General features: G+C 47.0%; 1 protein-coding gene across 1 annotated transcript in view; it reads right to left on the bottom strand.

Annotated features, from left to right (window-relative positions):
- Positions 1–10597: 10597 nt before the first annotated feature.
- Positions 10598–11795, bottom strand: part of LOC116812242 (arylsulfatase L-like) — an 18714-nt gene continuing 17516 nt past the window's right edge. Inside the window, exon 8 of the mRNA XM_058441818.1 lies at positions 10598–10687. Coding sequence (XP_058297801.1) covers positions 10598–10687 — 90 coding nt within the window. The remainder of the gene's footprint in view (positions 10688–11795) is intronic.

The raw sequence follows: 11795 nt of genomic DNA, 5'->3' as shown, positions 1-11795 counted from the left end.
CGAGACTCCGTCTCAAAAAAAAAAAAAAAAAAGAACAAAGAAAAACCTTGGGGGAAATACAGAGGAAGGCCCAAGGCATCCCTTCCAAAAAGCTGAAAGTGCTTTACTTAGAATTGTGACCTCGTTTTCCCCGTTAGAAAAGTCTGTGGTTAGAAGCTTCCTGGTAAGCCCAGGGTGAGAAGGTGGAACCGATGTTTCTGTCTGTGTGACGGGTTCCCTCTGCCTGTTTCTCCAGGTGGCCTCCCCCTGGTCCTCTACTGTGGTGGGTCCAGTCCCAAAACCAGGTCTGGGGCCACCATCATCATATTTGTGTCCCCCACCCCAAGATTCTTATGTCAAAACCCTAATCCCCAAGGTGATGGTGTTACGAGGCGGGGCTTTTAGGAGGTGATGGGGTCACCAGGGTGGGGTCTCATGAATGGGATCAGTGTCCTTATAAAAGGGACCCCAGAGAGCTCCCTCACCCCTTCCACTATATGAGGACACAGTGAGATGGCAACGTCTATTAATTAGAAAGCCGGTCCCCACCAAACTCTGAATCTCCCATACCTTCATCTTGGGACTTGTAGCCTCCACGACTGACAGCAATAAATGTCTGTTGTTTCTAGGCCCCAGTCTGCCGTGTTTTGTGATGGCAGCTGAAATGGATTTAGATGGGGCTCTATTCACCCCACGCAGCAGGGTCCATGGAAAGGCAGCTGCGATGCGCTGGTCTATCATTACCTCTTTTATGCTCTTTCATACTGTCTTAGTCTTGCGTGGCTGCTGGAATGAAGGACCGCAAATATAGTAGCTTAAAACCACATACAGTGAAGAGATACCTGCACTCCCAGGTTCACTGCAGCACAAGTCACACAACAGCCAAGATAGGGCAACAACCCACTTGCCCATCAGCAGATGACTGGGTGAAGAAAATGTGGTCTCTACACAATGGAGTACTATTCAGCCTGTACAAAGAATAAAGTCCTGTCATTTGCAACAATGTGGATGCAACTGGAGGTCATTATGCTCTGAGAAATAAGCCAGGCGCAGAGAGACAAATACGGCATTATCTCACTCCTTTTTTTTTGGACAGGGTCTCACTCGGACACCCAGGCTGGAGTGCGGTGACATGGTGTCACTACAGCATCGACGTCCCAGGCTCAAGGGATCCTCTCACCTCAGCCTCCTGAGGAGCTGGGACTACAGGTGTGCATCACCACGCCAGGCTATTGTTTTGATTTTTTTTTTTTTTTGTAGAGATAGAGTCTCGTCATGTTGCCCAGGCTGGTCTTGAACTCTTGGCCTCAAGTAATCCTCCCAGTTTAGCCTCCCAAAGTGCTGGGATTACAGGCGTGAGCCACCGCGCCCTGCCTGACCTATTTACTTTAGAATCCCAGAAGCAAATCTCGTATCCTACTGGAGGAGCAAGACAGAAACACAGGTGCTAGAGGGCAGATTGTTTGCACAGAAACCTGGGCATGTGGATGAATTTGGTAATACCCACGTGTGTGCGGGTAAACTTGGCAGGCCCTTTGTTTTCCAAGGTTCCCTTGTGCAAGAAGAATGAAACCAGTGCAACCAATACTTTTAAGAAGCTCCTCCTTTCTGGAGCGTTTTCACGCTGCATTTCTCGGGCGGGCATGTTTTCCCGGCGTCTCTGATTCTGTGCTGTATTGGGTGAGACAGGATGATGGACATTTTGCTTCCCCATTAGGATCTTAAGTGAAAGTCCAGTTGGCATTTGCATTTGATCTGAGTAGGAGAAAACATGATAAATAGCCATTAGAGGCCGGGTGTGGAGGCTTACACCTGTAATCCCAGCACTTTGGGAGGCCGAGGTGGGCAGATCACTTGAGATCAGGAGTTTGAAACCAGCGTGGCCAATATGACAAATCCCGTTTCTACCCAAAATACAAAAATTAGCTGGGCATGGTAGTGGGTGCCTGTCATCCCAGCTACTCAGGAGGCTGAAGCAGGAGAATCACTTGAACCCAGGAGATGGAGGTTGCAGTGAGCCGAGTCTGTGCCACTGCACTCCAGCCTGGGTGATAGAGTGAGACTCCATCTCAAAAAAAACAAAACAAAACCCAAAAACACATTAGATGCATTTGAAGCCGCCCAGCAATTCTCCCATGATGGCAGAATAGGCATCCAGGAGACTCACCCTACCCTGTCTGAACACCTTTAGCGAAGATGTAAATGACTTGCAGGGGAGGCACAGGTTCGAGGATGGAAATTCCTTCCCCCTCCAGCGCTGATGGCTTCCGCCTTCCCGTGGTCTAAGGAGACCACACAGAGGTTGTCAGTGTGGGAGGCTGTTGCCAGTATGGTGAGTCTCCTACGGAGGAATTTCCTGTGGGACGCCTCTGGGCAGTTCTTCCAGCCTTTCATGTCTTCTGTCAGATGATACAGTGGCCAGGTCAAGGGATTATCATGATTTTGTTTGTTTTTTGTTATTTAGAGACAAGGCGTTGCTCTGTCACCCAGGCTGGAGTGCAGTGGGGTGCAATCAATAGCTCGGCTGCAGCCTCAAACTACAGGGCTCAAGTGATCCTCCTGCCTCAGTCTCCCAAGTAGTTGGGACTACAGGGACACACCACCATGCCCAGCTCATTCTCTCATGAGATGGAGAGAAGAGAAGAGAGGAGGACATAAAACTGTCCATATGACTAGTTTGGGCCTTTCCATCCTGCTTAATCCAGAACTGTCAAGGTTAGACCCTGGTCATTCTTTAATGTGTTTCAAAAATAGGGCTGGGCACGGTGGCTCACACTTGTAATCCCAGCACTTTGGAAGGCCAGGGTGAGAGGATCACTTGAGTCCAGACGTTTGAGACCAGCCTGGGCAACATAAGAAGACCCCACCTCTACAAAGGGGAAAAAAGAATCAGCCACGCATGGGGACGCATGCCTGTGGTCCCAGCTATTCGGGGGGCTGAGATGGGAGGATTGCTTGAGCTTGGGAGGTAGAGGCTTCAGTGAGCTGCGATTGTGCTACTGCACTCTAGCTTGTGTGACAGAGTGAGACCCTGCCTCAATTTAAAAAAAAAAAAAGAAAGAAAAATAGACCTTCCTTCTATACAATGTCTTCCTTGCTGGCCTGCATGCCCTCGTACCTGTTTAAAAATCCATTGGAATTTTTCACCAGGACACAGAAAAAGGAAGTTGTCTCACGCAGTTCCTGTTAAATTGCACAAGTCCACACAGATCCTTGCAACCCACGCTACCGTTTACTTAGCATGCCTTGTGTGTGGGCATTACATTATTCTCTGAGGTAGTTATTTTGGATGTTATACTGGGGAGGCACCCCATCAAAGAGATTTGGAGGGCAGCCTGTGGAGGGTTCTTTTAAAATCGTTGACAACTAATTTGGTGGATGTTTTCACCTTGGTGAATCATTCCCTTGGGAGTCATTTTGCAGAACAAAAGGGTTGCACACAGGTGTGGCCAGAGAAACCTTGGCACAGAAGAAAGAAGTGCTTTGTAATGCTTAGGGCACCTGGGATCTCTTTGGATGGGCAGGCAGAGGGGGACCCTGTGAAGCCTGCCTGCATTTATTTGGGTATGCATGCTTATGTTGGAGTCTTGGCAATGAGAGGACAAGAGTGGAGGGAGCAGAGCTGTTAACAGAAAGGGGTCCATATCCAGACGCCAAGAGAGGGTTCTTGGATCTTGTGCAAGAAAAAATTCAAGGCAAATCCATAGAGTAAAGTGAAAGCAAGTTTATTGAGAAAGTAGAGGAATAAAAGAATGGCTCCTCCATAGAGCGGCCTCGAGGGCTGCTGGTTGCCCATTTTTATGGCTATTTCTTGATATATGGTAAATGAAAGGTGAATTATTCATGCCTCCCCTTTTTAGACCATATAGGGTAACTTCCTGACTTTGCCATGGCATTTGTAAACTGTCATGGCGTGGATGGGAGTGTAGCAGTGAGGACAACCAGAGGTCACTCTTGTCACCATCTTGGTTTGGGTGGGATTTGGCCAGCTTCTTTACTGCAACCTGTTCTATCAGCAGGCTCTTTATGACCGGCATCTTGTGCTGACCTCCTATCTCATCCCCTGACTTAGAATGCCTTAACCATCTGGGCATGCAGCCAAGCAGGCTTCAGCTTCATTTTACCCAGCTCCTCTTCAAGATGGAGTTGCTCTGGGTCAGATGCCGCTGACAGAGCTAGCTTATGGTTGGAGACAATGTCATAGGGAATTATTCTTCAAAGATTGCAAAATCCAGCTTGGATGAGATTCCAAAAATCAAAAGGTGTTGAGAAAGCAACTTGTCTAGAATTTCTTCTTCGTGGGCTGTTGATTTTGGTTACAATGACACCTTAAGAAAAAATAGGTGACACACAGTGGCTCACGCCTATAATCCCAGTGCTTTGGGAGGTCAAGGAGGGAGAATCATTTGAGGCTAGCAGTTCTAGACTAGCCTGGACAACATAGTGAGACCTTGTCTTTACAAAAAATAAAAAATATTAGCCGTGTGTGGTGGCGCATACCTATAATCCCAGCTGTTCAGGAGGCTGAGGCAGGAGGATCATTTGAGCCCAGGAGTTGGAGGCTGCAGTGAGCTATGATGGCGCCACTGCACTCCAGCCTTAGTGACAGAGCAACATTCTGAAAGAAAAGAAAAGAAAAAAAGAAAAGGAAATAAAAGATAAAGAAAACAGAAGAAAAAAGAAAAATAATTTATGTAGAAAAAAGTCCATAATGACTCAAAATATTCCCTGGACACTGGAATAGAAATAGTTGTTAGACATGATTTTGTTTATTAAAGCTTTTCTTTAGTTCGTCCTTAAACAGTTTTAGTATTTTCTTTTGAAAACAGATTCTGTCTTGTCAACTTCATTGATTTTCGGGCTGGGCATGGTGGCTCAACACCTGTAATCCCCCAGCACTTTGGGAGGTCGAGGTGGGCGGGGCGCTTGAGGCCAGGGGTTTGAGACTAGTCTCTAGCCTCAGCAACATGGTGAAAACCCGTCTCCACACACACACAAAAAAACCAAAAAAACAATTAGCTGGGCGTGGTGGCAGGTGCCTGTAGTCCCAGGAACTTGGGAGGCCGAGGTGGGAGGATCACTTGAGCCCAAGAGGTCGAGGTTGAAGTGAGCTATGATTGCACCATTGTACTCCAGCCTGGGTGACAGAGTGAGACGATGAAAGAAAAAAGAGAAAGAAGAAGGAAAAAAAAAGAGAAGAAAAAAGTAAAAGAAAAAAATATAGAAAAAAATCAGTAACGACTCAAAATATTCCCTGGATAGTTGAATACAAATAGTTGTTGTTGGACGTGATTTTATGTATTAAGGCTTTTGTTTAGTTTATCCTTAAACAGGTTAGTATTTTATTTTGAGAATAGATTCTGGTTTATCAATTTCATCAGTCTTTGCAAAGAAACAGCTTAGGGTTTCCTTTATGTTTCTCCGTTAACTTCCTGTTTTCAGTTACATTGCGTTTTGCTCTGGTTTTTCTTTCGTTTTTTTCCACTCGTTTTAGGTTTCTGGAATTTCCTGAAACATTGTATTTTGATACAGATTCTGAGCTGGTGCTTTGGCTGTCACAAGCCAGAGGGTCCTAGAAGTAGAATTGTAACCGAGGAAAACTGTTAGGAAGCTCCATCCCTTTTGACCTTCAAAGGTCACCGCCTAATTTTGGTGTTTTGTAGTCTGATGTGTTCACAGCTTGTGACTATCAGGCTGTGATTGAGCTCTGCGTTTTTTTAAGTTTCTCTTACTCAGCTGGTGCTGTTTTAGCTCCAGCTTCCTCCTCTGTGTAATCAACACTCCCAGTTGCCTCTTCACCCAAAAAGCCCCAGAAATAAGTGCAGAAAACAAGTCAGCCGCCACCTGCTACAGAGGCATGTCCTTAAATGTGATGCATTTCAGGACAGCTGTGTGAGTTCCGGGAGCTTGTCTTCCTTCAAAGGGAAAAGTAAAAATAAACAGGAAGATTGCACTGAAAGAATTCTCAATTGAAATTGTGCTATTTGGCTGTAGTGTTTCTGATGCTCATTTAGAACTTTGGAAGTTGTGGGATGGTGGGCAAGTGTGTGACCTGGGATGGAGATTCTCTACCTCTTTAAGAGTGAAAACCTGGCCAGGCGCGGTGGCTCACGCCTGTAATCCCAGCACTTTGGGAGGCCAAGGTGGGTGGATCACCTGAAGTCAGGAGTTTGAGACCATCCTGGCTATAATGGTGAAACCCCGTCTCTAGTAAAAATACAAAAAATTAGCTGGGCGTGGTGGCGGGCGCTTGTAATCCCAGCTACTTGGGAGGCTGACGTGAGAGAATCACTTGAACCTGGAAGGCGGTGGTTGCAGTGAGCTGAGATTGTGCCACTGCACTCCAGCCTGGGTGACAGAGTGAGACTCCACCTCAAAGAAAAGAAAAAAAAAAAACTTTAAAAAATGCCGGGCACGGTGGCTCCCGCCTGTAATCCCAGCACTTTGGGAGGCTGAGGTGGGTGGATTGCCTGAGCTTAGGAGTTTGAGACCAGCCTGGGCAACATGGTGAAACCCCGTCTCTCCTAAAATACAAAAAATTAGCCGGGCGTGGTGGCGCACGCCTGTAGTCCCAGCTACTTGGGAAGCTGAGGCAGGAGAATTGCTTGAACCTGGGAGGCGGAGATTGCAGTGAACCGAGATGGTGCCACTGTACTCCAGCCTGGACGACAGAGTGACACTCTGTCTCAAAAAAATAAAATAAAAATTAGCTGGGCGTGGTGGTGCACATCTGTGACAGAGCGAGACTCCATCTCAAAAAAAAAAAAAGAATTTTGGAAGTTGTGGGATGGTGGGCGAGTGTGTGGTCTGGGATAGATTCTCCACCTCTCTAAAAGTGAAAACTTGGCTGGGTGGGGTGGCTCACATCTGTAATCCCAGCACTTTGGGAAGCCGAGGTGGGGCAGATCACTTGAAGTCAGGAGTTTGAGACCAGCCTGCCCAGCATGGTGAAACTCTGTCTCTACCAAAACTACAACAATTAGCCGGATGTGTGGTGGTGGGCATCTGTAATCCCAGCTACTCGGGAGGCTGAGACACGAAAATCGCTTCAACCCGGGAGGCGGAGGTTGCAGTGAGCCGAGATCACACAACTGTGCATGCCACTGCACTCCAGCCTGAGCGGCAGTGAGACCCTGTCTCAAAAAATACACACACACAAAAAAACAAAAAACAAAACATATACAGAAAAACCCACAAAGACAAAAACAAAACAACAATAACAACAACAACAAAAAAAGTGAAAACCTACTTCTTTTTGTGGACATGGTGGCTCATGCCTGTAATTGCACCATTTTGGGAGGCCGAGGTGGGAGGATCACTCTCACCTTTCTAGGCCCAGGAGTTCGAGACCAGCCTGGGCAACACAGCAAGACCCCATCTCTCTTAAAAAAAAAAAAAAAAGAGAGAAAAATTGCCTCTTTCTATGTAGTGGGTGAGTTTTTTCAGTGGGATGCTTTGCATTTCTTCCTGCATCTGTGGTTCTGTGGTATGCTGGCATATACGATAGTCACTAGAAGATCTGTAGTTGTGCACACAGCCATACGCATCACAGGTTTCTGGCTGATTTCATGACAATGCTTAAGGCTGCTGAAAACACTCTAATGCTTTGGATGTTGGCAAATGTTCAGATGAAACTAAGCGGCTGGCCCACCCACCTGCTCAGGAAAGAATGGCCACATTGTGTGGGAAAGGAATCCTCTGTTCCCTAGCTGGCTGCCTGGTGTTCTTGTTGAGTGAGCAGAACAGACAGTGCCCCTGGGTAGACCTGTGTGTGCTCCAAAAGGCGATTTTGTCAGTTGTTCCCTTGGGATGCCCTTGTTCCAGAAACCATGTTCTGTGTGACTCTCAGCTGGGGTTCCCAGACCGTGTAAAGAAAACATGGTGATTCATGGCTGTGTGCGGTTGCCCATGCCTGTCATCCCAGCGTTTTGCGCGGCCGAGGCAGGAGGATTGCTTGAGCCTGGGAGGTCGACACCAGCCTGGGCAACACAGTAAGAACCTGTCTCTACAAAAAATAAATAAATAAATAAAATAAAGTGTAGCCGGGCATGGTGATGAGCACCTGTGGTCCCAGCTACTCAGGAGGCTGACGCAGGATGATCGCCTGAGCCTGGAAGTTGGAACTGCAGTGAGCTGTAATCACAGCACTCCACTCCAGCCTGGGTGACAGAGTGAGACCGCATCTTAAAAAAAAAGAAAAAAAAAAGGACATTGTGATTAATGAACACAAACATTGCCTGGTGATAAGGAAGGTAAGAAGTAGGATTGTTCTCAGATTGGTGACCCAGCAGATAAAGGAGTAACAGAGTATGCAGGAAGCAGGTCTCCAATTTAATAGCAGGATGGTGAAGATAGAGCAAGTGACTTCTTTCTATTTTGTTTTTAGAAACTGGGTGTTGCTTTGTCACCCAGGCTGGAGTGCAGTGGCGTAATCATAGCTGACTGCAGCCTTCACCTCCTGGGCTCAAGCAGTCCTCCTGCCGCGCCTTCCCAAGTAGCTGAGACTACAGGCACGTACCACCATACTTGGTTAATTTTTTGTATTTTTAGTAGACACAGGGGTGTGGGGATGGTTTGCCGTATTATCCAAGCTGGTCTCAGACTTCTGGCCTCAAATGATCCTCCTGCCTCAGCCTCCCAAAGTGTTGGGATTACAAGCATGAGCCACTGTGCCTGGTGAGTAGGTAGCTTTTTGTTTGTCTGTTTGTTTGTTTTTGAGACAGTCTCACTCTATTGCCCAGGCTGGAGTGCAGTGATGCAATCTTGACTCACCACAACCTCCGCCTCCCGGGTTCAAGTGATTCTTGTGCCTCAGCCTCTCAAGTAGGGGGGATTACAGGCACATGCCACCGTGCTTGGCTATTTTTTGTATTTTTAGTAGGGACAGAGTTTTGCCTTGTTGGCCAGGCTGGTCTCAAACTCGACCTCAAGTGATCCGCCTGCCTCGGCCTCCCGAAGAGCTGGGATTACAGTTGTGAGCCACCACGTCCAGCCAAACAAAAAAAAGTCTGTCTTATACGGAAGATCCCTAATTTATGATGATTCCATTTATGATGGTTTGAGTTATGATAGTTTGAGTTAGGATAGTTCGATTGAAGATTTTTTGATTTTACGATGGTGGGAAAGACACAGTCAGTGGAACCCGTGCTTCGAATACCCATGCAACTATTCTGTTTTTAACTTGCAGTGCAGTATTCAGTAAACTACATGAGGCATTCAATACTTGATTGTAAACTAGGCTTCACGTTAGGTGATTTTGCCCAGTTGTAGGCTAATGTAAGTGTTGCAAGCACATTTAGGGCAGGCTGGGCTAAGCTGTGATGTTCGTAAGTTAGGTGTATTCGATGCATTTTTGACTTACCATATCTTCAACTTACAAAGGGTTTATGGGGGTGTAATGTCATCACTGTAAGTTGAGGAGTGTCTGTATCATAGACTGGGGGGCTTAAACAGACATTTATTGCTCCCAGTTCTGGAGGCTGGGAGTCACAGATCAAGGCGTGGCAGATTCAGTGTCTGGTGAGGGCTTCCTGGTTCATAGACAGTGCCTTCTCACTGTGTCCTCACATGGTGGAAAGGGTGAGGGAGCTCTCTGGGGTCCCTTTAATAAGGACATTGATCCCATTCATGAGGCTCCACCCTCATGACCTCAACACCTCCCAAAGGCCCCACCTGCTAACATCACCTTGGGGATGAGGATTCAACACGGGAATTTCGGGAGGATGCAAGCTTTCCCCAGTAGAGTTTTCTTTGTAAAGAAATAGAAGGAAATGAAAAGGCAGGCACTGGGTAGGAGAGAGCTACGGAAGACAGCGGGATGGTGGCACTCCAGAATAGTGCTGTCCCCCAGCATCATTCACACCAAAGAAACCTGAGGCAGTCTTTCTGATGTGTCATTCTTAGGAAAACCACCATGAATCTGGTATCTAGCTATCAGTGAAACTGTGGGAGAACTTAACGGAAGTAAAGACATGTGGTCCCAGAAATGACAGATCATTCGGAGAACCTAAGAGAAAATTAAAAGCAAAAGGGGGTCATGTGCGCTGTGACTCAAACTTTGGGAGGTCGAGTGGGAAGATTGCTTGAGCCCAGAAGTTTGAGACCAGCCTGGGCAACATAGGGAGACCCTACCTCTACAAAAATATAAAAATTAGCTGAGTGTGGTGGCACACACCTTAGTCCCAGCTACTCAGGAGGCTGAGGTGGGAGGATTGCTTGAGCCTGGGAGTTCAAGGCTGCACTGAGCTAAGATTGCGCCACTGCACTCCAGCCTGGGCAACAGAACAAGATCCTGTCTCAAAAACAAAAGCAAAACAAAACAAGAAAATCCAAAAGGGGAACATAAGAGAAAACAAAAAATCTCACTTTGAGACATCTTTTTTGAAGAGTTGGAGAGGATATTGTCTCCATCCACAAAAATAGGATGTTACAATAAAAGAGAAAGAGGAAGGGCTTTATATGGGACTGCTGAAAGTTACAAGAAAAGCATTGCGTTAAATAAATTAGAAGGGTGATCTCATCCGTGCCTGTGACTTCAGTTATCATCTGAAGGCTTTGGGTCTCAAAGCACACATCTAGTTTAGACCTTTCTTAGGAGCCCTGAAGGGTGCATTGCCAACTACTGCCCGTTGGAGGGCCCATTTTTCCCAAGATATCCAGCAACACTCTTATATGAGTGTCCTGCTCCATTGTCACAAATGACTGTAAACTGGGGAACGCAAGCAACAGAAATTTATGCTCTCCCAGTCCTGGATACCAGGAGTCTGAGATCAAAGTGCAGGCAGGACTGTGCTCCCTCTGGAGGCTCTAGGGGAGGGTCCTTCCTGCCTCTCCCAGCTCCTGGGGGCTCCAGGCATCCCTGGGCTTGTGGCCGCATCACTCCAGTCTCTGCCTCTGTCTCCACGTGGCCTTCTCCTCTGTGCCTGTGTCTCCTCTTCTGTCTCTTAGAAGCACACTGGTCATTGGATTTAGGGCCCACCCTATTCCAGCACGCTCTCATCTCAAGATCCCTAGCTTAATCACATTTGCAAAGTTCCTTATTTCCAAATAAGTTCCCATTCCGGGTTCTGGACATGAGGATGTGAATATACCTTTGTGGGGCCACAGTTCAGTCTACTAGAGTTGTATGCAGTTCCTTCTGGAGGTTCTAGGGGAGGATCCTTCCTGCCTCTCCCAGCTCCTGGGGGCTCCAGGCATCCCTGGGCTTGTGGCTGTATCACTCCAGTCTCTGCCTCCATCTCCATGTGGCCTTCTCCTCTGTGTCTGTGTCTCCTCATCTGTCTCTTTATTTTTTAAAATAATTTATTTATTTATTTTTTATTTTTTTTGGTGACGGAGTTTCACTCTTTTGCCCAGGCCGGAGTGCAGTGGCGTGATCTCGGCTTCCTGCAACCTCTGCCTCCCAGGTTCAAATGATTCTCCTGCCTCAGCCTCCTCAGTAGCTGGCATTATAGGCACCCGACACCACGCCTGGCTTATTTTTTATATTTTTAGTGGAGACGGGATTTCACCATGTTGGCCAGGCTGGTCTCGAACTCCTGTCCTCAGGTGATCCACCCGCCTTGGCCTCCCAAAGTGCTGGGATTACAGGTGTGAGCCACCATGCTTGGCCATTTTTTATTATTACTATTTTTTCCTCTTCTGTCTCTTAGAAGGACACCTGTTGTTGGATTTAGGTCCCACCCTAAATCCAGGATGGCCTTATCTGGAGATTGTTTACTTAATAGAAACTACAAAGACCCTATTTTCTTTTCTTTTTTCTTTCTTTTTTGTTTTTGTTTTTTGAGATGGAGTCTCCCTCTGTTGCCCAGGCTAGA

This window comes from Hylobates moloch, unplaced genomic scaffold, assembly GCF_009828535.3.
Source record: "Hylobates moloch isolate HMO894 unplaced genomic scaffold, HMol_V3 SCAFFOLD_7, whole genome shotgun sequence".
NCBI classification, from domain to species: Eukaryota; Metazoa; Chordata; class Mammalia; order Primates; family Hylobatidae; genus Hylobates; species Hylobates moloch.
The sequence above is the reverse complement of the archived record's forward strand: the minus strand, read 5'-3'. Positions and strand labels throughout refer to the sequence as shown.